Here is a 23,719-nt window from a genome sequence, read left to right on the forward strand (position 1 = left end):
AACGATGCAAGAACTATATGAACTTCCTCGTTACACGATCTTTTGCTTGACGAAGAAACTCTTCAAGTGACGCAATTGGTAGGCACAAGTACCAACCAACACAGCCAACTGGATTATACTCCACCAGACAACTCTGGAGTTTGTGCTCTCAGACTGGTCTCTGAAAATAGCTTCTCTCTCTCTGATCTGCTCCTGCTCGTAGTTGATGTCTCTCAACTTTTCGTTCAACTGCTTGATCTGCAAAGTCAAAGCATCCACCTTGTGGGATGACTTGGAGTCAGCGTAGTCCTCGGCAGCTCCAATGGCAACATCGAAGAAGATTCTGTGCCACTTACCCTTAGTTCCATCCTGGTACACTGGGGTCAAACAGAATCTGTGCTCTCCCTTGTCGAAGGAAGTGAAGGTGAAATCACCAGATGGGTTGGACTTCTGGTCCACGACTCTGTGGTTCGCGTCGAAAGTCTCATCAACAGTGATCTGCAATCTCAAGTTGTTTGTCTTGAAGTACTCGTTGGTGGTTTCAGAGTACTCGAATGCTTCAAGCTTGCCAACCACTAACGCGCGAGCTGGCAAGTCTTCAAAGAAGCATCTGGTGTTGCCAGTAGGAAGATAGAAATGCAAGGCACTGACTTGTGCCACCACGAACAACAAAGCTGTAAGAACCACGTTCATTGTGTATGGAATGTGGATAGTGGGTTAGTGACTTGTTCTTTGAGTGGAAAAAAATATAAAACCTGGCCTCACCGCGTCCATACGGTGTGTGTTTTGCGCAGGACAGGCTGATTTGCACCCAACGGCTAGAGGACCCTTAGCTGGGGAGAAGGCCATGTTGGTTGAAAAAGAGGAAGGAACTTATTTAAGGCTTCTCAATGGTCCTGGTTCCATGTGGTGTTGTTTGAGGGGAAATTGATGCTTTCAATGTCACGTTGTAAGCCCAAACACAGCTCGACCATAGAATTGAAGAAGACAAAGGGCGACTTTCATGTTTCCAAAGGATGTATTGACATCGTTTCCCCATCAGAAAGCTTGGTTTTACATGTGCTGGGTCATCTAACACTCTCTTGTGAAGATGGTAGACCTAAAACACCAAAAAACATGAACCCTATTGATCACTTGTTAAGATATCTTGCCGATCATAAATCTCCACTGTGGTGATAAATCATCGTCATTATAAACCTTTTAGTACATGCTTGTGAAGTTTTCCTTTGTTATCTGTAGTCTATTTGTTTGACCTGTGCTGGAATCTGGATGAAGGTTATCATATGAAAGACATGCTCAGTGGCACTACACTGCACTACACATTGAAAGATCTTCCCTCCAGATACTTGGTGCCGAAGCTTTGCTTATCAGTCAAGATGAAAACCTGCCCCTCCCCCTCCATACGTGATTCAGGGGCTACTAGGACGTGTTGGGCCTAGGATGGGGTCAAAAGTTGGCAACCGTTGCCACTGTAACCGTTAAGATATCCAGATTTGGCAATGATTCGAACTTCTTCCACAACCCAATATTCCATGCGGAGAACAGCAACACAATGAGTTTCTAGTTAAACCTGGTAACAATGAATACCTCAACTCCTGGTTAAGAGGGTTTCGGAGTACAGGTTATGAGTCCCACAAGTAGAAAATCCTCTGGCGACCATTCCTCGGTAAAAACCACAAAACCGAGGTCGAAATCACCACAAAACCTGTTTTATTTCACCAGTTGTACAAAAGCATCTCATACAAGTATAATATACCGTTTCTCACATCAGCCCAATCTAGACGTTATCAGTAAGTCCAAAATAAGGTTCTGTCTTGTGGCTGCGAAGTTTTGGCGCAGTCTCCAAACCCAACCAGCAGCTTCGCAGATAAGTCCAATTGCAGCTGTCCCTATACAGCTTACATTATTAGGGCCGTTTGAACCGACCCAAAACAATGCACCTCGGCTTCATATTTCGTTGGGTCCCCTCCCTCGCTCAACACCTGTACGGGCTACTCCACTCTTAGGGAGGCCGCAACTGAATAATCATGTGCGCCTTTGTGCTACTTATAAACCAGCGTCTCTTCGGAAAAAAAAAAAAAAATAGAGGAAGATAACCATATTTGCTACTTGGTTTACTATGGCTCCCAAGTTAGGCTACGAGCCTGTTGATCCTACTAACGTTCCCCCACCTAGAGAAATTGAGGTTTGGGTGCCTGGTGGAATACGTGCTACTATAGCCATCCCACATGGTGTGGACTCCGATGACCCAAAATGGGCCACACCTACTAAGCGAATGGCGCTCATTTTGCATGGCCAAATGGGTCATAGGGATTACTGTTACCAAAAAATATTGGCTCACAAATTGGCAGCATTCAGAGGTATTTACTCGTTGAGGATTGACTTTCGTGGTTGCGGCGCCCTGGAGGACTGTGCTGATACCAAGTTAGGACGCGTTATCAACTCTGACCTCGAGGATATAACGAGATGTATGGAGTTTATCACCGATCCATCGTTGAATCCACTTAAAACAGCTTTTGTTCCCCTGGCAATTATTGCCCACTCGAGAGGTGCAGTGGTGATGTACCTTTGGGCCGTGCAGCAAGCAGCTCTTCTCAGAGCTGGCGACCCAGAACGGAAGGCGTTCCAGGTGCCAAACTTGGTGAGTTGCTCTACAAGATACAATACGCCTACCAATTTTGAAAGAGATGATGTTATCGATGATGACTTTGTCTCAATGGAGATGACATGTCTTCGCCATGGCAAGTATCAGCTAGTGGTGGTGCCTCGCGAGGAATTGCTTACGTTAATTGCTGTCGACTTGACTTGTGTTAAGGATCTTCCAGATAGCTGGTCCGTTTTGAGTATCTACGGTATGGAAGATGATGTTGTTTCTCCAAACGATGGAGCCCAATTTTCAAACCTTCTCAGCAGATGCCGCCACTCTCATCACTTGGAGGTTATCAAGAATGCCGATCATACTTTCATGGGTGTCCACCACATCGAGTCTGAGGAAGACCAAGAGGATTTCAATCCTGAAGGTTTGCCTTTGGATAAGAACAAGCTAGTCAACTACAGACATCATGCTGTGGCGGCCATGTTGCATTGGCTCAAGCCAGAGAATGAGCTGCTCCGTTTCTTACATGCAAACACTACGATCGGAAACCAGTTTAGATGGAAGGATATCGATGGTCTTCTGAATTTCAGAGATGTTGGAGGTTGGCGTTTACTTAAGCCTACCTATTCCAAGAGCCTGAAGCTTGGCCTGACAATCTTTGTGAGGTCAAATTACATCTTCCGGTCAGCATGTATCAATTCAATCACACAAGAAGGCGCCCAAGCACTCAAGGCTTTGGGTGTCAAGACTATCTTTGACCTTAGATCTCCACAGGAGTCTGCCGGTGACATCGATCCAGGTTATTTGTCTCATGCTCGCATCAATCGTATCACAAGTCCTATCATAGACCTTGAGAGGGTTGCCCCTGAGGAGCTCGCTAAGAGACTTGTCGCCAGTGCTACATCGTCCAACAAGCTCGAGAAGGTTAACCAAGAGATCTTAAGGGAAGGCGTGCAGCCACTCCGTACTATCTTTACTTATATCAAGGAGCACCCTCATGAGCCATTCGTTATATCATGCTCAAACGGCAGAGAGCTCACGGGCATCGTCACCATGTTGATCTTGAGTTTGGCGGGCGTCGACAAGCATACTGTTGCTAATGAGCATGCCTTATCTGTCCATGGAGTTAGCGCACCTCAGCAAGTTGCACACAACAAGGCGGTTGAAAGGGTAGCAACTAATGGAACTGTAACGGACAATAGCGTATCCTTCGGCGAGGAAACACTAATCAGCATGTTCAGGACGCTCGATATTCTTGAAGAAGAATTTGGTGGCGTCAAGAGCTACATGACAAACCATCTTGGCTTCGTTGAATCAGAGGTCAAGGGCATTTATGACAATTTGGTGACCCACCAAGCAAAGGGACCAGTTACGTTCCCTGTTTGCAAAATCTAATGGTCTAATATTTATTAAATTTAATATAACTTTCGTTCTCTCGTTAACATGCTAATAGGTCTATTTCTGGTGCAGTTTGTTCTTCAACTTTGCAACTAATGAGTTCAAGTTCAGAGAGCCCTCATCCACAGAACTTTCAGATGACTTCTTCTTTTTATCTTTCTTCGCCTTCTTGCTCTTACGCTCGTCACCATCATCCCTTCTCAGTCTCTTGGATCTTTCATCCAATATACGCTTCATGGTGTCAGTCTTCTTGAACTCAGAGCTTGTAGGATCAATAGCATAATCATGGCTCTCAAAGATCTCCTTAAATCTGTCATCATTCAAATCAGGTGTGAAGCCATCTTGCACCATCTCTGTATCATACTTTTTGTTCTTCTTATTCTTCTTTTTCTTTTTGTCCTTCTCTGCCTTGAGGATATCTCTCATATCGAAATGTTCTGACTTATCCTGGCCTTGGTCCTTATCATCATCCATAAGAAGTAACTCAAGCTCTGCTTTGCTCTTTTCATCAACTGGTTCATGCTTCTTGTTCTTCTTCTTTTTATCTTTCTTGCCCTTGCTCTTCTCGGGCTTTTCTTCTTTCTCGGCTTCATTGTCCGCTTGCTTCTCCTTGAACTTTTCCAATCTACGAGCACGACGCTCCTTCTCTTTTCTCTTGTAAGCATCGATGGTGGATTCTTCCTTTGGTTCTTCGGCCTTTTCTTCAACCTTGTTTTCGTCGAGGCCAGGGTTGAATGTGATTTCCATATCAACGTCCTCTTCCAGCTCGTTACCCTTATCAAAAGAGAACTTACCACCCAAGAGGTTCTTGTACTTGTCTTTGAGCAGCTCGGCTCCTTCTGCTTCGGAGTCTTCGCTGTCGGAAGCCAAATATGCCTTGAAATCCATGTCATCGATCTCTTTCTGAGAAAACAGCCTAGATGAAAGTGTCGTTCTTTCCTTTGGCGTCTGATCCCATGTCAACTTTACCTTGGAATGCTGAAGAGCATCTGTGACAAAGGTAGAATCTGGTCTGTAAGACGCTGGGATCTTGTCACATTGGTCTTTGGCATCCTGATCGTCAAACTCCATATCTTCTGGAACATAACGCAAATCAAAGGTATTAGCTGTAGATTCGTACTCTGAGCCATCACAGTTATCGTAGATGTTCTTAGCGGTGGCGACACTGTCACAGTGAACAACAGCATAGTAATATCTCAACCTCTGGAGTTGGTACTTTCTCAAAGCTTTAGAATCGTAATCTTCCTCTCCATCGTCTTCTTCATAGATCTTTCTTGCTGCTTTCTCAAGGTCATCAGCGTTTCTCAAATCGAGATCTTCATCCGAATCTGAATCAGAGTCTGAATCGTCCTTCTTCTTCTTTTTAGCAAACAATTCTTTTGGTGGGCCCTCAACTTCTTCCTTCTGCATTTGCTCTTTGCCGTACTCGGATGGATAAATAGTTACAGACTTGATAGAGCCACCTTTAGGCACAAAAGAAACGAAAGTAGCCATCAAGTCCACAGCACGGATGTTGTCCCAGTCCATGTTGACGACCGCAAAGGATGGCGTGGGGTCACCTTCTTCTGGCTTTTCTTCTTCTAATTCAATATCAGATTCTTCTTCTTCAACCTCTTCTTCGGAGTCGGACTCGTCCGATGATGACGACAAACCTTCACCTCTAGCTCTGTCAACGAAAGCCTCTTCAACTGCAGTATCTGAATCACTGTCCAGCTCCAGTGCAGAGTCCTCAGGCTCAACTTTCTTGATTGAAGTCTTTTTCAGCACCTTGGCTGGAGCAGCTTCATCTTCGGTATCTGACTCTTCCTCTGATTCTGAGCTGCCTTCAGATCCACTCTCAGTGCCTTCTTCACCTTCACTGTCTTTCTCTTCTTCGAAATACTTGTCAAAGCCCTTGTTATCATCGTCCTTGATCTTACGACCGTATCTATCGATCTTGACCTTTTTACCAGTGGCGCTGACATTCAACTTTTGAAGTTCTTCTTTACTGAATCTGTCATCCACCTTGACCTTGTTCCTCTTCAAACTAGGAAGTTGAAATCTAGCGTCAGTTTGAGCTGCTGCAAATCTTGGGTCACTGAACCCTGATCCAGAGCCTTTGGAAGTCTTCTTTTTGGCCATAATTTGATTTTCAGTAAGCTACTTCAAACTGTTCCTATGAAATTTAACGCGATGATCATCTCCCACATATGTGGTGTTTGGATGTACATACGCGATACTGGCGATTTGCAACCATTCCCCGATATAAACTATATATCTTACACGGAGCCGCCTGCACCGTGATTTCCCACTAATCCCGCCATTTCGAGGAATGCACGTTCCTCTCCCGTATTCCTTATGTTAACACTTTGCCTGGCTTTTGCCTGTTTCTCTTCCCATTCCCATTGCTTCCTCTGCTCGTCCAATTCTTTATTGGAACCAACACCCCAGACCTCCAAATCAGTTATCATGAACCTGTCTTCGAAGTCTTCGTCCTCGATGCTTCTTTGTGAAGACTTTTCAAAGTAATTTGTTGTGTTTGGCCCAGCACTACGAATATGCCTGAACACGGCAAACTCGAGGTTGGCTTCTATGGTAAGCGAGACATTACCGGGTAGATATTTCCGAACGGTATTCTTGTTCACCGGTTGATCATTTCCAAAGCCAACGCCCATACCCAAATTACTGAAATAGATCAGCCGGCCTTGTAAAACAGGATCAGGCTTCGTCTTATGGAAATCAAACCGCGGCAGAAGACTAATGATCACTGATTCTTCATCACCAAAGTTCTTTTTGTTGGAACTTCTCCAAGGCAGATGCACAAACACGGCATATGTGAGTCTATCCAGGTCTTTCTGCCAGTCCCTTTGTGAGTTTTCATTACTAAGGAAATATCTTGGATACTCTTGGTCAAATTGCTGATACCTCCTATTCGTGCTGATGGTTTTCTGCTTGAGCCGTTTACCTGATACCAAGAATATGGTCGGTGCGTGCCACTTGAAGATCTTCAGCTCTAAAGACCTCACAGAAAACCCACTTTGCGATCCGTTATAAAGCTGAATAAGATTTGAAGTGCCGATTTTGACGTTACTTCCGGCATTTCGGAGAGCCAATGCTATCAATGATATTGAGGGCTCGTTGATAAGCCTGGTTTCCTCGAACTTATGCTTCTTCGCGGACTTCTTGGGTGACAGTTTGAGATACAGATATTCCTGGTGGGTCTCTTCTTCCTCTTCTTTCTCTTCCTTCTTTGTGATCTTGCCGTCTGACACAATTGGAGAAAGTATGCTGCGTTCGACTAGTTTAGCAAGCTTGTCAATGATAAAGCGGCCAATTCCCTCTTGGCAAGCAGAACTAAACTGCTCAAACGAGATTGATCTGCTTCTTACATTCAGCTTCTCGATTTCAATGTCAAAGTATCTCACTAGTGTGAGGGCACAGTCTTCAAACTCAATCCATTTCTCCTTTATGTTCTTCTGGATGTGCGCTTGCATCTCAATATGGGACTTTTTGGGGACAGAGCTGACTATCAACAAAAGTGTTAACAAATTCAAAAGGTCAGAGGCTTTCATGCTATGCTGCTTGACGTCTATCTCATCATAAGACTTGATATTGCCAAATGAGTCCCATTTGATTCTTCGAGACGTCTCAAAATCATCCTGGTCGTTCTCAAGGTGTGATGGTATCTTCACTGCTTCGACAACGAACTGGTCGTCACCATTGGCCACGTCACTTTTCTCAGGGTCGGACTCGTTCTTCTCTGACAGAGACGCACTCAGTGTTCCGGATGCCACGGAAAAGGCAAGAAAGAGTAGTTTCAAGTAGTTATACTTGGAGCCCAACATTCGCCGTATCCTCCCCAGCAACACTGTCGATGCTATCACCATCTTTCGTAGAGTCAAAGGCTCATCGGTCTCCCTAAGTGAATCCTGAAGAAAGGGTAAGGTCCCGAGAGCACCCAAAACCCTAGTCAAGAATTTCACAGCACTCACAAAACTTTCATGGACCTCCAGGATATCCTGCTCCTTATCGTTAGATAATTGAAGCACATATGCCACATCCGAGTACGAGATTGCTGTGTCTGGGTCGTTAGCTGAGGTGACATTGAGCCTCGAGGCTAACGAGGATAGTTCATCTTTGGAAAGAAGGTTAACACAACGCAATTGGAAGAATTTCAAGATTTGCTCTTTGGTAAACAGCTCAAGGACGAGCAGTTTAGAAGAATCGTTGTTTTCCTCGTTACTAGCAATCTGGCCCATGGTTCATGAGTTGAGATAAGGGGAGAAATGGTATGATACGATTGTGGGTGGGGTCAAGGTTGCGAAAAGTAGAATAAGCGTTCGGAAAGGGACCAGAAAAGTCGGCATATACGGCCCCCATGTATATTTCTAGAAATAGCCTTTTTTTCGATTTTTTAAGTTTGCTTTCAGGGAGAAGAAGGTTATTTCTATTTTGAGCTTACTGGGTGATATTTTCTGAAATCTACTAGGGTTATTCACTTTATTCATGCATTCGCAAGATAGATGCAAAACGAGAGACAGGATACAAAGGCTAAAAAAGATGAATTAACTATCGAGATGAAATGACAAATTTGTTGATGATTGAGTAGTTCAAGCTGTTTATAACAACTCTATTAATGAATGCCAATCGGGATAGAATCGTGGGGAAGGGGAGACTTAGTTCAAGAACTCAGTCATGAAATGTTTGGCTCTCATTTCAAGGTCGTAAACGAACTTCTTGATTCTTCCCACAAAACTGGTAGGATGCAAGACTTCTTCTCCCAAGGAATCAGCACCATAGTACTTTTGATTAAGGGCAGACTGTTTCAAAAGTTGCTTGGTGAATGAAAGGAAGACCAATGCAAAGTATAAGCGGAAGGCGTTGGTCACGATGATGCCGCTCACAGTCAAGAAAAGCTCTCTTTGAGGAGAAGCAGACTGTGACAAAGTGTCTTCTGTTGCATCAGCGGACCGACGAACGTATGCGCTATAGGAGTCAACTGCCGAGGCACCTGTGGCGGCAGCGTTACCACCGTAGCTCGTTGGGTTGTTGTCTTCTCTGCTAAACCAGAAATGAACAAAGTAGGCAGTGAAAATGAGACCAAAGAAAGTGTCAATCAAGTAAATCACACAAGCCAAACTTGTTTTTCTCACGTTGTTGGCTCTGTTGAGAATGTTAGACAAGCCTGAGATGTAGAACGGGAGCGTAAGGAACGACAACAAGTTGAAAAGCCACTGCCAAAAGTTCAAGTGATGACCTGTAAGTATAGACAACACACCATAAGCTCCACCAGCTTTGTTAAGGATGGCTACGGCGAGTATCACCTCCACCCCGATATATAGGGGTATAAACACGAAGAACTTCTGGTTTGTTAGTTGAGTTGAAACGGGTCAGCTATTCCATGTACATACCGCTGGTAATATTTGTTCAAGTAACTTAGGGGCCATTCTGATAAGCAAGGAGTGTCCACTATACGTGTTTCTGTTGAAAGATTGAAAGTAGGTGTAGTAGCTTGGTATGATACTCAGTTGCGCGGTGCATCGCTACTCTGCGCATCAGGTAGTTCTTGCAAAAAAAAGTACCACATCAGGTTGCAACCATAATTATGTCGGAGAGAGAAGTTGAAAGAAATATGGAAAACCTCCAGCTAAGTCTGTCTGATACTGACAGCAGTGATCTGGAGACTGAGGCTCCTTCCAATTCTAGAACTATCACGGATAGAGGTGAGATCGTGGAGAAGTATACCCTGGTGATCAACACTGAACCATTGAAGAAGGGACCCAAAACTACCAAGGATAGAGCCAACCGTGCCACGGTAGAGCAGGTTTTGGACCCGAGAACCATGCGTTTTTTGGGTAAGATCATAAACAAGAATGTCATCTCAAGAATTAACGGATGCATCTCCACAGGTAAGGAAGCCAATGTGTACCATGGTGATCATGAAGACACCTCAGTTACAGACAAGGAGTACGCTGTGAAGATTTATAAGACATCTATTTTAGTCTTCAAGGATAGAGAGCGGTATGTGGATGGAGAGTTCAGATTCCGTAATACCAAGAACCAGAGTAATCCAAGAAAGATGGTTAAAGTGTGGGCAGAGAAGGAGTTTAGAAATTTGAAAAGACTACACATGAACGGCATTCCATGTCCTGAGCCTATCGAGCTTCGATCCCACGTTTTGGTTATGGAATATTTAACAAAGGGTAATGCCCAACCATCCCCCAAACTCAAAGATCATCCTTTTAAAGACTTGGATGAAATCGTGTTTTACTACCAGCAAATGCTCATCTACATGAGAAGAATGTACCAGAAATGTCGTCTTGTTCATGCTGATTTGAGTGAATACAATTCTATCGTTCACAACGATAAGCTCTATATCATCGATGTCTCCCAGTCGGTGGAGCCAGAGCACCCCATGGCTCTTGACTTTTTGAGAATGGATATCAAGAACGTGAATGATTTCTTTTCTAGAAAAAAGATTCATGTCTTCCCTGAAAGACTTTTATTTAAATACATTGTCGAACCGAGCTTAGGTGTTGATGACGAGGACGACGCACAATTACGAGCATACCTTGACTCTTTGCCCTTGAAGAGTGAAATGGACAATTCCAATGTCGATGATGAAATCTTCCGTTCGCTTCATTTGGTGAGATCATTGAATAATCTTGATGAGCGTGACTTTGAAAAGTTCCAAGATGGTAGAGTTGACACGCTCACTGACCTTGTTCCTGAGGAAGCAGAGCAATCAGCATCAGAGGATGAAGAAGAAGACCTGTCTGACGAAAGCGACTCGGATGAAGATGACGAGGACGATGATGAAGATGATGAAGAAGGTGGCAGAAGAGAGAAGAAAGAGAAGGAGGCCAAGGGTAAGAAGTTTGAAGATAAGGATGATAAGAAGGCTAGAAAGCAGGCTGCCAAGGAAGCCAAGGCCGAGAAGAGGAAAACCAAGATGAAGAAACACGTGAAGAAGAAGTTGGTCAACAAGCGTAAGAACAACTAGTTTTCGGGAAACAACAACAATTATCATCTAAGACGGCTAGACCATAGACTAATAGAAAGTAACTCCAAAAACGGTATGTTGAACGATCGTGGTCATTTTTTGCAACGCCTCCATCAGTTGTAGGAATCGAGTATAAAGGCTCGACGGATGAATATCGGGAAGAAAAATACCGTAAACTTTAATCATGACTACTACGCCCGAAAAGACCAAAAAGCGAATTACATTTTCAAAGCCAAACTTTAGCAAGTTGACAGGAAGGCTCAAGCCAAAGAGCAAGGAGCAAAAGAAATCAGACGAAGAAGTTTCATCTGGTAATGAGGAACCAACTGCTTCCCAGAAAACTGAAGGGGAGGCGGAAGCTGATTCTGCTGATAAGAAGGAGGAGAAGGAAGTAAGTGAAGATACTGAGGCTTCCACAGAGCCTCTCAAAATAAAGAAAACAGGCGACGGAAAAGTCATTGAAGGAGAAGATGATATGGAGCAGAGTTTGATTTTGAGCAAGGAGGATGAAGAGATTCTCTCCCCAGCCTCGAAGGAGGTCGAGGAGTTTAAAGAACAGGTAGAGGAAAAGGTGAAGGAAGAGGTGGAGGAGGAGGAGGTGAACACAGAGGGTGACAAGGCCTCCGAGTCAAGCAGGTTCACGGGTACTACCGATGTTCCAGACAACCATTTTAAGGAATATGCTGAAAAGCTTGAGGAGAATGAGGAGAATGATAAGGATTCAGAAGTCTGGGGGTCTGGATATCAGATTAACATGGACTTTGATGCTGATACTAATAACGATAATCTTGACAATGAGCTGCAGCATAGTGTATCGCCATTCGGCAGCAATGAACATTTCAAGCCCACTGGTGTTGTGGACGATACTCAGGTTGAAGAAGAGGAAGTTTCAAAAATGGATGTTTCTTCTATGCTTCCAATCTCTGCCCAGAGGAAGCTTGCTGCAGAGAAGGCCTCGGAATTGACTTCATTTTCGTCCTTGGAGAGCCTGTCGTCGAACATCAAGAAGCAGACTAGCGCTGGTGACGAAAAAGAGGACAGAATTACGATGAAGGTGGTTGACGTTGGCGATAGAGTTAGAGTCACTAACCGTGGTCAGCACACGTTTGTGGTCATGGATAGCGAGGTTTATGATGATCGGGAAGAGGCATTGATGCGTCTCCTTGGAGATTCCAAATTCTCTCATTTTGACGAGTCTTACTCAAGAGGCAACTCGGACAAGGAAGGAAAGAGCAGCCTTTCTTCTACTCCTTCCCGTGTATCAGTTAAGGCGAAGGTTGAGAACAAGTCCAGACCATCTCTGGAAGCTACAACGGTGGAAGACAATGCGCTGGTCAAACTGGAAAAGAAGGTGGAAGAGAAGCCCCTCCAGAAGAGACTGAAACTGACGTGGCGTATTTGGAAGAAGAAGGAGAAGCCTGCCACAGAGAAGCCTGCCACGGAAGTTGAAGAGTAGTTTGTTTTAGATAATTAATTGTTCGTTCATCAAGCAAATGGATGTAGATTGTTTAGTTGACGAAGTTGTTATTTCAGGCAAACTTTCAAAAAATGGCCTGGTTCTTTTCCATCGTTATACTTACTGCCAGCGGAGCATGCCACGGTTGCTTATACCACCTACTCTTTTTTTGCAACCACTCCCAGGAAACTACTGCCGCGGTAAGACAACCAGCCACAAGAGGGTCATGTGACTCCCAACGGTATGTGGGTGGCTGTCAACAGAAAGGAAGCTACAGCAAGCAAGCAAGTCCAAAATATTCATGTACCCAAAAAAGGCGAATTCTCTTCTGTCAAGAGTCTTTACGAAGCTCTGGAAATTTCTCGAACACCCAAAAGTATACCTCTAATGTAGCTCGCAGTAGGTCTGTATGTGGCCGGGTAACCCCTCAATCCGGGGTCTGTTCTCGGTACCTACATCTTAGCCCCAGACCACAATTGTTTGGGTATACTCATTATATTGTAATTAACTAAATATAGGCTCTACCGCAAGTGGCAATTACTACCAGCTAAGAACAGTTTTATCCGTGCAATATCCATATACGCCATTGGCTAAATTAACGACGTTCTTTACTTCCACAGCCCCTCAATTCAATCTGTTATGGAAGATTACTTAAGAGACAGCCCATTCGAGGAGTCGACCCAGAACGACCCTTCCAAGTTCAAAGGCTACGAGTCTTACATGAACCCTTCGCTGGGACAAGAAGGAAACAGCCAGGATGATTTTTCTCGGTCCCAGCCACAGACTTCTGAATCCCAGCCACACAACCAGGACCAATTCAGCCTAGACTTGAACCAGCAATTTGGTGATGACTACTCGTCACCTGCTGTTACCTCTCCAACAAACTTTCAAAGTCCCAGCTATGGTGGCGGTGCCCCTCAGGGCCAACAGCAGAACCTAGCTCCCAACGACCCATACTTTAGTACCTTTGAATTCCTTTCCTCGCCAACGCAACAACCCGTATCCCCCAGATATCAACCACAAGGTGCTGGCAACAACAATACCAACAACGAATTTTCCGCTGGTTTTGGTCAACAGGTATCGGACCCATTGCAATTTAACATGAATGACAATTTTACCAATTTGGACCAGTTGGTATCACCAGAGAACAATATGAATAACTCGGGTATGAACATCTTTTCCTCTGCCCAGTATTTTTCCCCAAACACGAGAACCAATCATTATAACCATTTATCGGCTATCGCCGAGGACAGCTTGCCAAACCTGTATCAGAACACCTTCAGTCCGGAGCTTTCGAGGCATGGATCGGTTAGTATTCCACCCCTGGGGGATCCGTATGTCTCACCTCAAGCAAACGCCTTCTTATCACCACAGTCAAGGCCACATGATAACTTTGACTCGCTTAGGTCTCCCTATGGTGGTGCTTCTTATCCGAACTCTCCACCACCTCCACTCAACTTGAACATGAGTAAGAGCATACCTACTGCAGTGAATTTCAATCAGACATCTTTTAATGATTCTCAGAGACAGCAAAGGCAATCAATTGAGGATGCGTTGTCTCCTCCAAGTCTGCTGTACTTGGGTACATCAGCTCCAAGTAACTCGAAGAAGCCGGAACCTTATCCAAGTTCTTCCAAACAACTAACTCAGGAGGAGAAGGCGAAGAGAAGAAGAGAGTTCCATAACGCAGTTGAGCGTAGGCGACGTGATTTGATTAAGGAGAAGATTAAGGAACTCGGATTCCTCGTTCCTCCATCTCTTCTAAACCCCCACGTCTGCGCAGTGCAGAATCTACTGAAGCAACCGCATCAGAATCCTCCAGATATCAAGGAACTACTTCAAACAGTTAAAGTCAGAGAGACGAAGCCCAACAAGGCCACGATCCTTCTGACTTCTGTGGATTACATTGAGCATTTGCAGAAGGTCGCCGACCGCCAAAAGCAGCGTCGTGAAGAACTAGAACAGGAGATTGCAGAACTTGAAGGAGGTGTTGGTAACGTCAAGCTCACAGAAACAGACAATGCTAATTTGAACAATTCATCTGACCTTCAAGAACAGCTTCAGTCACCCAACCAGGACACTCAATTTAATCCAGACGACTTCTTTTCTGAAGTCATCAGTGATACTAATCAGTTCTAGTCTAAAAGCCGCCACAGATAAGCATCACAAAACTGGGGGAGCCTTCCGCGCGAACGGCTCTCTCCTGTGTGGAGAAATGATAGAGCTCTTCAAACTCAACACTGCGAAAGAAATGGTCCAATAGCCTAGTTCTTCTACAATGAGTGACCTTCAAGCTGCCCAACGTTTTGTTGACTACGTCAATGCTTCCCCATCCCCTTACCATGCTGTGCATAATGTCAAGTCTTTGCTTGTGAAGAAGGGATTCGAGGTTTTGAAGGAAAGGGACAGTTGGGATATCAAGCCTGACTCGAGCTATCTCGTGACTCGTAATGGCTCTTCCTTGATTGCCTTCTCGACAGGTACTGACTACAAGCCAGGAAGCCCTGTGGGTATCATTGGTGCTCACACCGATTCGCCATGTCTCAGAATCAAGCCTATCTCGAAGAAGTCCAACCAGGGCTTTATTGAAATCGGCGTTGAAACTTATGGTGGCCTCATTGCACACTCCTGGTTCGACAGAGATTTGTCTGTTGCCGGTAGAGTCTACATTCGTGACAAGGACGGCAACTACGTGCCTAAGTTGTTGCATTTGAATAAGCCTTTGATGAGAATCCCAACCTTGGCTATTCATTTGAACAGAGATGCCAATACTAAATTTGAATTCAACCGCGAGACAGAATTGCTTCCTATTGCCGGACAAGAAGAGTTTGGCCACTCTTGTAAAGATGACCCAGCTTTGCAATTCCCTGATGAAGCATTCCAAGCTGTCAAGCATGTTGTGCAACGTCATAACGAGTCCTTGGTGAAGTTGATTGCCAAAGAGTTGGATGTCGAGCCTAAACAGATTGAAGATTTCGAGTTGGTTCTCGGTGATTACCAGCCAGCTACACTTGGTGGTTTGCATGATGAGTTCATCTTCGGTCCTCGTCAAGATAACTTGACTTCTTGTTTTGCAGCTGCTGAAGCCCTTGCTGATGCTCATCCTGCCAATGACGGTGTTGCGATGATCTCTTTGTTCGACCATGAGGAAATTGGTTCGGTCTCTGCCCAGGGTGCTGACTCCTCATTCTTGCCTGATGTGCTTTCTCGTCTTGCTTCAAGCGAAAGCGGTGACTTCCCACGTATGTGCAGCAGGTCTTTCTTGTTGTCTTCTGACCAGGCTCACGGTGTTCATCCAAACTATGAAAGATTCTATGAAACGGCTAACAAGCCAGAGGTTAACCAAGGCCCAGTGATCAAAATTAATGCCAACCAGAGATACGCCACTAACTCGCGTGGTATTGTTCTTATCAAGGCTGTCGCTGATAAGGCACGCATTCCATTGCAGTTGTTCGTCGTGAGAAATGACTCTCCATGTGGTTCTACTATTGGACCTATGCTTTCTGCCAAGTTGGGTATCAGAACGCTTGATTTGGGTAACCCTCAATTGTCCATGCATTCTATCAGAGAAACAGGTGGGTCTCATGATATCGAGCGTTTGACCGCTTTGTTCAATGGCTTCCTTTCCAACTACGTCAAGGAAGATGTGAAGATTGAATGCGATTAAAAGAAAAGAAATAGGCGAGCAAAACATGAATTATGAAAGAATTTAGGAGATGGGTGGATTTATATAGAGTAGAATTTCATGAATGTTACTTTATTCTGGGCATAAATAGCTGTAGCACTGCCATGTTTCTGCATAGTCGCGACTTACTGGATCACCTTTAGATGGCCTCAACTTCCTATCTGTCTTCCTTACATCGCCCATAATGCTACCACAAGTCTTACCTTTTCTACTTTTGATCTCGTCAGTCTTGGGCTTTAGAGCTGTTCCAGTTCTTTATGGTTCTCATAGTGTTGTTCCTGGCCTCAGAGAGGAGGTCAAGCATCCATTCATTCAGAAACAGGACCCACAGAGCGTCACCAATATGCTTAAGAAAGCCATCACAGAGTGTTCTTCAGATGCTTACCTCATCATCAACATTCCAGGTCTCGAGAATATCGATATGATCGATAGAAAGCAGGAGCTCTGGCGTAACTTGGTCAAGTACATGCATATGCTGAGCACCTTGATTGGAATGCCATGGGTAGAAGGTACGCTTGACCTTCTGTTCTTAGAAGCATATATTACGAGGACGTGTTCTGCTGAAACTATCTCGATGGCCGAGGATGAAGATGTGTTTGCAGAGTATATTGACACCAGAAAGAGAATCATCAGGATTGAATTTAATCCTCTTCCTCCACCAGGACCTGAGCGTGACTTGGCTATTCGTGCTAACGATGAGTTGATCGACAAAGTGCTAAAGAGAATTCCTTCTCCACATTATTCCTTCTTGATCACTTCCAGTACCTCTAGTACATTGCATCCTATTCCAGAAGTGGCTCTTGAGAATAGTCCGCAGGGCTTCGAGCTCTTCTACCGCATCGTCAATGACCCACGCCGTGAAGAAGAGATTGAAAGACACGTCAGGTTGAAGGGATTGAGCAAGCCTACTTGGAACGAAGACAAGGATCCATTGTCGCTTTATTTGGAGAGAAGAAAGAAGGACCAGATCCATTTATTTGATTACGAGCTTTGGAGCAAAAATGAAAAGCTAGTGACTACCATAGCAGCGATGGTGATTTCTTTATTTGCTATCAAGACACTTGGAGTTGCCAAGAAGCTCTTTGGAAGAAGGAAAGCCAAGCTGAGTTAGTTGAGGCACTTTATATGATTTACACTGTCTTACTGAAGAACATTAGGTTGCTCTATCGATGAGATGCCAAGGATAGGAGACGTGTAAGATGAGACTCCTCGAATATCCCCAACTAGGAAGTCCCGTGCTGCATGTCTACTGGTGCTTGATGATGGTTCCTGAATAATGCTGTCAACAGCTCAGATTCAGAAAAGCATAAATCTCAACGGTTCTTGGCTTGGCCTCAGACCTTGTTGGAATTCCGCCAACAATGAGACGCTCGAGTATCGACTGATTTGAAAGAACCATGAATCCTCGGGTATTAGTGGCCCTGGCATCCGTGTCTCGTAAAATATCCATAAGATGATGCAGCTTGAAAGGGCTAATGGCGATTGTTCAAATAACTTTATTTTTATTGTCTATTTGTTTGGCTGTCTTCTTTGGGCCCTCCGTTCTCTATTAGCCTGACCAACATATGGGCTGCAACGGCTGCAAAAAACAGTTCATGGTCACTTTGCTCGCAAAGAATTACTTGCTGTACTCAAAAAGTCGCGTGGGAAGACCATCATCCGGCGAATTGCCCCATCTCGGCTGCCATCCCTTCAAACAATATGTGCCCACATCCATTGTACATTTGTCAGACGCTAGTGAACCAAAGCCCGCATAGCGCTTACATATGAGGCAGGAGAAATCAGCTGTTTTTTCCTATAACAAAAAAAAAAGTTACATCCTACCAAAAATCGCGCCTCCCCCAGAGAAACACCCCCTCTCGCAATTGATCCTTAGCCGAATTAACTTTCCCTTGACAACGGATAATTATCACACCATACTCTTGCTGAAGCACACCGGGTGGAGATTTTGCATCCACTGCAGGTGTGCAGCTTTATCTCGCTGGCACGTCTCTAATACTATTGCTGCTGGCCTGCAGAAACCATACATCTTTCTCGCTTTTGACTGCACTGCTCTTTTATAGCTTATAAACCCAAAACCTGTTCTTCAACTAATATCCCTTACACTTCTTCCGCCCGTGGAATCCATCAATGTCTGACTACTTGACTTTCTCCTCCGAGCCTTCGGGTCGCCATGAGGGCAAGAAGCATATCATCATTGTAGGAGCAGGTATTATTGGTGTCTGCACCGCTTATTACTTGGTGAAGCACCCCAAGTTTGATCCTGAGAAGTATCACATTTCTTTGGTTGAAAGCAAACGTGTTGCTGGTGGAGCCAGTGGTAAGGCGGGTGGCCTTTTGGCTCTCTGGGCTTTCCCACAGCAGTTGGTGCCTCTTTCGTTCCAATTGCATCAGGAGCTTTCGGATTTGTATGACGGTGAGAACGTTTGGGATTACAGACGTCTAACGACTGTTTCCATCGAAGGTGACATTTCAGGTTTTAATCCAGAGGACGAAGTTGATTCAGAATCGGAGCGCCAGGTCACCCAGTCGGCTCTGCCCGAGTCCGAGTTCCCTCCCAAAAAGACATCCAAGGTAACCAAGCAACGAGATTCCAAGAAGTTGCCTACAGACTTGAACTGGATAACGGAACAGTTTGTTAACCTGTGTTCTTCCTTAGGAGGAAAAGACACCACTGCTCAGGTCCATCCGTACAGATTCACGAACTTCATCTTGAAGAAAGCCGTGGAAGACTCCAACGGTGCTCTCGAACTTATTCTAGGCAAGGTCAACAAGATTCTATATCTGATGGACACTGGAGTTGCTACCGGCATCACTTACGAACCTACAAGCGCAAAGAAAGACGTTCACGAACCCGTGAGCTTGAAAGGTGACCAAATAGTTTTATCTGTTGGCCCTTGGACCTCAAAGATTCTTCCTGATTGTCCAATTTCTGGATTAAGAGCCCATTCTATTACTATTGCTCCTCATAATGACCAACGTGTGTCGCCATACGCTATTTTCACCGAATACAAGGTAGGCAATAAGTATGTGTCGCCAGAGATATACGCAAGAAAAGACGAGGTGTTCGTCTGTGGAGAAGGTGACTCTGCAGTTGATGTTCCAGAGACAACCGATGATGTTGAAGTGGTAAAGTCGAAATGTGATGATTTGTTCCTGCAAGTCGGGAAGATGTCATCTATGTTGCGTAAGGGACGTATATTGAAGAGGCAAGCGTGCTACTTGCCTGTGTTGGACGTGCCTTCTTCAAGCGGACCATTGATTGGTGAAACTAACGTTGACAATCTTTTCTTATGCTCGGGCCATTCGTGTTGGGGTATCAATAATGCACCAGGAAGTGGTAAAGTAATGAGTGAGCTCTTGTTGGAGGGCAAAGCAAAATCAGCCAACATTTCGACGCTAGATCCTTCTCTTTATTTCGATGCATCTGTTCTAGTCGACGAGGAGGACGATGTCGAGGAAAAGAAGGCGGAACCTAATGATATGTAACGGTCTACAGGCAATCAATATACAATACATTTATTATGATGAGTTAGACTGACCAGACAAACTGAAGCAGCATGCTTAGTTTCTCTTGGCGAATCTTCTTGGGCCTCTCTGGGAAGAGATGGCAACAGTCTGAAGAGGAATCTTGAAACCCAAGGTCTTGACCAAGTCAGCGGTCTCGGCGTCAACCTCCAACTGACCACCAGTGTGGGACAAGTCCAAGGCAGAGACCTCTGGGACGTACTGGTCCTTTCTCTCTCTCTCCTCTTCCTGCAACTTGAAGGAGATACCTCTAACTGGACCCTTCTGAATTCTCTTCATCAAGTGGGTGGTGTAACCAGCAATCTTGTTTCTGAGTCTCTTGGACTGGATCTCAGCGATCTCAGTGGTCAATCTCTTGTTGGTCTCGAAGTCCAAGGTCAACTTTGGGTAGTATCTCTCGATCAAAACCTTAGAGGCTCTCTTGACAGTCTTAGTTCTAACGCGACCCTAAATGGTTAGTATTTGATGGGGAAATGGACAAACCTGTGTCTTCATAAGAGGATGGATTGGACTAATTCTTTTATTCAAAGGGATGATGGTGTTTGGGAACATTTTGCTCATTGGGCATTTTACTTCGATATCTTGGACTCAAACAGCAGGGACACAAAGGGAGCTTTGCTTGACAAATTTATAAAGTGGATTCGTTATATTCGTTTGATTTGGACATCTCTTGGAAAACAGGTTCGGTTTGCAGTGTTTTGTGGTTGTCGAAACATACCATTTTGCTTAGTTAGTGGTATGGAGAAAGAAGCTGAACGTTAATATGGCTTCTCTAGAGGAAAATTTTCGGGCCCCAGTGCGGCAGGAAGCCAGTGAGGGATTGTGTGAGATGAAGTGTTCGTGTGCAGGTCAAGAATGCTTTGGTGCCATCACGTGTAGGGCTGTGACTGTTAAAATCGCACTCTGGAGGTAAGTATACATACGAGTAGAGGAAGCCCAGGAAGCACCATAGGATGTCCAAGTGGCTTATTTGAGGTGGTTTAGGGAAACTATAATGCCAGCTGAGCTTTCTTTTCATTCAGGTGGCATTTATGTCATCCAATACTTTTGGCATATACTAAGTAAGTGGGTGCTGGTCTATTAGTGGCAGGTATAATAATACAGCCAGGCACAGCAGAGGTAAGTAAGTGGGCAGGCGAAGCAAGCTTAAAATTGCCAAAAGTAATCGAGTACCTGTGATTTCTTCCTGATCAGAATGAGATGAATTTCACTCTGGTAAGCAGTAAATGTTGGCTCGTTGCTAGTAGAGGCAGCCCATTAGCTGTTGTTCCTTAATGCGCGAAGTTTGCAACCATTCTGTGACACGATACTGTGGGGTAGAGCTTTGCAACGACAACTGCACTTCAAGGATGCTTTGGCAGTGCAATTAAAAGGTTAATAATCTTCCAAGCGTGGCGGATGGAAGACCACTTTTTCATGATAATGCCTCTTGGTGATCCAAATGGACTCTTTCACAGTCCCTATTGTCTAAACTACGGTGATAATAGTACGAGCAAGGTATACCATAACGTATTTAGGATGTCTACTGCCTATTACCATCATAATGTAGACCTTTTTGTCAATGGAAAGCTGCTTGAAGCTTATCTTTGGCGATCTTCTGTTGAGTGTATGTCACGTGCTCCTACACTCGTGTCGCATTGAGCATTAACTATGTACTCTTGATAGATCTATCAACAGTCAGATACATCTGCATCGTGGAAAGGGGATCCATCATGGACAGGTCAAAGTTATTCCACTGCGACGTCTGTTCGCTGGATTGTACTCATAGAATTCGAATAAAGTGTGCCATTTGCACAGATTACGACCTCTGTGTCCCATGTTTTGCTTCTGGCTCCGCAACGCTAGACCATAAACCATGGCACGACTACCAAGTGATAGAACAGAACACTTATCCCGTTTTTGAAGAATCATGGGGTGCAGACGAAGAGTTGTTATTGATACAAGGATGTGAGACATTTGGTCTCGGAAATTGGCAAGATATTGCCGACCATATTGGTAATCGATCTAGAGAAGAGGTTGCACAACATTATCAGGAAATCTATCTAGATTCAAGTGAATATCCACTTCCAGAGATGAACAAAGACTTTTCACATATTCAACCTCAAGAATTCTTGCAGAAGAGGAAGAAGCGCATGGAGGAAAGGAAGAACATGCCTTTGCCTCCTCCAAAACTCAAACCGGCAGCTTCTGTACCATTATGTCACGAAATTCAAGGCTACATGCCTGGTAGACTCGAGTTTGATCATGAAGCCGAGAACGAGGCCGAAGTTCCTATCAAAGATATGGTGTTTGACCCTGATGATTCTGCTGGTGACATTGAGCTTAAGCTTACCGCCTTGGATATCTATAACTTCAGATTGACTACTAGAGCGGAACGGAAACGTGTCTTGATTGCTAACAATTTGCTCGAATACCGTAAGAATATTTCCAACGACAAGAAGAAGTCCAAGGAGGAAAAGGAATACTTGCGTAAGATCAACGCTTTTGTTCGTGTGATGACTCCAGAAGACTTTGAACAATTCTCTGAAGACATTCTCACTGAACTACGATGCCGTATTAGGATCCAGCAACTTCAAAGCTGGCGCAGGAACGGTATTACTACAATGGAAGACGGTAATAGGTTCGAGAAAGACAAACTTATTAGACTGGCTCATTATCAAAGAATGGGTAATGGTTCAGGATTAGCTGCAAGACATGCTGCTGCTGCACTGGCTGTGAGCAATGGCACCCGCAAGTTGAACACTCCACAACCCGAGTATAAGCCCAAGATCAACACGTCTAACCCCAGAGCCCCTCTCGACATATCGCACGCTACAGACTTCGAGCTACTTTCTCGTGAGGAAAAACAGCTCTGCTCTACGCTTCGCATTTTGCCGAAGCCATATCTTGCAATTAAGAATCAGCTAATGAAAGAGGCTATTAAGAATAACGGTACATTGAAGAAGAAAGACGCTAGACTGTTCCTTAAAATTGATGTCAACAAGGCCTCGAAGATCTACGAGTTCTTCGTACAGATGGGCTGGTGTTCTCAAGGCTAGGCGCAACCAGGGACCCTAGACGAGCATGACATCACCATAGTGCCTCAAACACGGTTCCTGGGGAAGGGGCGCGCGAAAGTGTGCGTGTTCAACAAAAAAATACTAACGATAAAGAGAGTCGTGATATCCTCTGTAACCAGCTGCAAAAATACTGGAAGCCTATCTGGCCGTTTAACCCTAATATGAAGTTAGTTGCACCATTATTGTTCGCTGCAGCTGTCCTTGCAGATATAGCCCCAGCAAGAGACCAGTTTTACCCTCTCGACAGAAAGGGTGAGATCCCCCAGATTCAGCCTTACACTTATGGCCAGGATGTCTTCATTGATTGCATAACCCGAAACATTGATAACGGTGAACACAAGTTCGACTCGAATGACAGAATTATTTATGGTGCCTTCCCCGTGTGCAAGGAGACTGGTCAGCCCTTGTCTTTCCATTACGGTGTTTCCGAGGATTTCAACTGCACCATCACCTTCACAGATGAGCTCTATCACTTGTTTCAATTGTATATCCACGAAGATGTTCCCTTCGGTTGCAGAATACCACTCAGCACAGAGGCTAATTCATTGGAAAAGGGCGGAGCCTCCATTCCTTTAACTTTTAACTTCAGAGGAGAGATCCACGATGCTCATCTTGACATTGACAATCATATGAACCTCCTTATTGTGAAGCCTCCAACCAACGCTCCTGAGAAGCAGACGGTTATTTCTGCGGTTGCATGGTCATCAGGCACTAATGCGACGCGAGTAGTCATTGGCGATGAGTTGACCTTACAAATGGGCGTACGTTGGATCGATAACATCAAGCCTTCTGGTGGTCAAGCAAAAGGTTCTGCTGCTTTGCCATTCGATGATGGCTTCTACAGATTCCCCATAAGCACGGTTCCTATTTCCATGAAGATATTGATTTTCCTCCTTCTGGTTGTGGCTCTTGTTTCGTTCAGTATTTCTTACGCTGGTACTTCCATGAAGTACAAAAAGCGTGGTTACAGATCGCTTGATACCGAAGCCGGTATTGCTAAGCAAGACTAGATGCAAATTTGTATTATAGTGTCTCA

The 23,719-nt window shown here is 44.7% G+C and overlaps 14 protein-coding genes across 14 annotated transcripts; 9 read left to right on the forward strand and 5 right to left on the reverse strand. All coding sequences in view use genetic code 12, as the record gives it.

Moving 5' to 3' along the window:
• Positions 1–30: 30 nt before the first annotated feature.
• On the reverse strand, positions 31–672 carry ERP5 (Erp5p; the record flags this gene model as incomplete). Its single annotated transcript, XM_025483997.1, has 1 exon — positions 31–672. The coding sequence occupies one exon, from the start codon at positions 670–672 to the stop codon at positions 31–33; it is 642 nt and encodes a 213-aa protein (XP_025342212.1).
• Positions 673–2,098: 1,426 nt separating this feature from the next.
• CXQ85_000245 (uncharacterized protein) lies at positions 2,099–3,970 on the forward strand (the record flags this gene model as incomplete). The annotated part of the gene is made up of 1 exon (XM_025483998.1): positions 2,099–3,970. One exon carries the CDS (start codon positions 2,099–2,101, stop codon positions 3,968–3,970), a length of 1,872 nt encoding a protein of 623 aa, XP_025342213.1.
• Positions 3,971–4,030: 60 nt separating this feature from the next.
• On the reverse strand, positions 4,031–6,094 carry CXQ85_000246 (pre-rRNA-processing protein ESF1; the record flags this gene model as incomplete). The annotated part of the gene is made up of 1 exon (XM_025483999.1): positions 4,031–6,094. One exon carries the CDS (start codon positions 6,092–6,094, stop codon positions 4,031–4,033), a length of 2,064 nt encoding a protein of 687 aa, XP_025342214.1.
• Positions 6,095–6,231: 137 nt separating this feature from the next.
• CXQ85_000247 (TLD domain-containing protein) lies at positions 6,232–8,211 on the reverse strand (the record flags this gene model as incomplete). The annotated part of the gene is made up of 1 exon (XM_025484000.1): positions 6,232–8,211. One exon carries the CDS (start codon positions 8,209–8,211, stop codon positions 6,232–6,234), a length of 1,980 nt encoding a protein of 659 aa, XP_025342215.1.
• Positions 8,212–8,628: 417 nt separating this feature from the next.
• On the reverse strand, positions 8,629–9,233 carry CXQ85_000248 (uncharacterized protein; the record flags this gene model as incomplete). Its single annotated transcript, XM_025484001.1, has 2 exons — positions 8,629–9,186; positions 9,231–9,233. The coding sequence occupies 2 exons, from the start codon at positions 9,231–9,233 to the stop codon at positions 8,629–8,631; spliced, it is 561 nt and encodes a 186-aa protein (XP_025342216.1).
• A 324-nt stretch (positions 9,234–9,557) lies between these two features.
• Positions 9,558–10,955, forward strand: CXQ85_000249 (protein kinase; the record flags this gene model as incomplete). Its single annotated transcript, XM_025484002.1, has 1 exon — positions 9,558–10,955. One exon carries the CDS (start codon positions 9,558–9,560, stop codon positions 10,953–10,955), a length of 1,398 nt encoding a protein of 465 aa, XP_025342217.1.
• Positions 10,956–11,139: 184 nt separating this feature from the next.
• On the forward strand, positions 11,140–12,411 carry CXQ85_000250 (uncharacterized protein; the record flags this gene model as incomplete). The annotated part of the gene is made up of 1 exon (XM_025484003.1): positions 11,140–12,411. The coding sequence occupies one exon, from the start codon at positions 11,140–11,142 to the stop codon at positions 12,409–12,411; it is 1,272 nt and encodes a 423-aa protein (XP_025342218.1).
• A 639-nt stretch (positions 12,412–13,050) lies between these two features.
• RTG3 (Rtg3p) lies at positions 13,051–14,550 on the forward strand (the record flags this gene model as incomplete). The annotated part of the gene is made up of 1 exon (XM_025484004.1): positions 13,051–14,550. One exon carries the CDS (start codon positions 13,051–13,053, stop codon positions 14,548–14,550), a length of 1,500 nt encoding a protein of 499 aa, XP_025342219.1.
• A 139-nt stretch (positions 14,551–14,689) lies between these two features.
• On the forward strand, positions 14,690–16,078 carry CXQ85_000252 (aspartyl aminopeptidase; the record flags this gene model as incomplete). Its single annotated transcript, XM_025484005.1, has 1 exon — positions 14,690–16,078. One exon carries the CDS (start codon positions 14,690–14,692, stop codon positions 16,076–16,078), a length of 1,389 nt encoding a protein of 462 aa, XP_025342220.1.
• A 202-nt stretch (positions 16,079–16,280) lies between these two features.
• BIG1 (Big1p) lies at positions 16,281–17,207 on the forward strand (the record flags this gene model as incomplete). Its single annotated transcript, XM_025484006.1, has 1 exon — positions 16,281–17,207. One exon carries the CDS (start codon positions 16,281–16,283, stop codon positions 17,205–17,207), a length of 927 nt encoding a protein of 308 aa, XP_025342221.1.
• Positions 17,208–18,226: 1,019 nt separating this feature from the next.
• On the forward strand, positions 18,227–19,585 carry CXQ85_000254 (uncharacterized protein; the record flags this gene model as incomplete). Its single annotated transcript, XM_025484007.1, has 1 exon — positions 18,227–19,585. One exon carries the CDS (start codon positions 18,227–18,229, stop codon positions 19,583–19,585), a length of 1,359 nt encoding a protein of 452 aa, XP_025342222.1.
• Positions 19,586–19,660: 75 nt separating this feature from the next.
• RPS17B (40S ribosomal protein eS17) lies at positions 19,661–20,119 on the reverse strand (the record flags this gene model as incomplete). Its single annotated transcript, XM_025484008.1, has 2 exons — positions 19,661–20,071; positions 20,108–20,119. The coding sequence occupies 2 exons, from the start codon at positions 20,117–20,119 to the stop codon at positions 19,661–19,663; spliced, it is 423 nt and encodes a 140-aa protein (XP_025342223.1).
• Positions 20,120–21,336: 1,217 nt separating this feature from the next.
• On the forward strand, positions 21,337–22,662 carry ADA2 (chromatin-binding transcription regulator; the record flags this gene model as incomplete). Its single annotated transcript, XM_025484009.1, has 1 exon — positions 21,337–22,662. One exon carries the CDS (start codon positions 21,337–21,339, stop codon positions 22,660–22,662), a length of 1,326 nt encoding a protein of 441 aa, XP_025342224.1.
• A 182-nt stretch (positions 22,663–22,844) lies between these two features.
• CXQ85_000257 (uncharacterized protein) lies at positions 22,845–23,693 on the forward strand (the record flags this gene model as incomplete). Its single annotated transcript, XM_025484010.1, has 1 exon — positions 22,845–23,693. One exon carries the CDS (start codon positions 22,845–22,847, stop codon positions 23,691–23,693), a length of 849 nt encoding a protein of 282 aa, XP_025342225.1.
• Between the last annotated feature and the right edge of the window lie 26 nt (positions 23,694–23,719).

The sequence above is a fragment of the Candidozyma haemuli genome, assembly GCF_002926055.2.
Source record: "Candidozyma haemuli strain B11899 chromosome Unknown A_2014730914, whole genome shotgun sequence".
In the NCBI taxonomy this organism is placed as follows: Eukaryota; Fungi; Ascomycota; class Pichiomycetes; order Serinales; family Metschnikowiaceae; genus Candidozyma; species Candidozyma haemuli.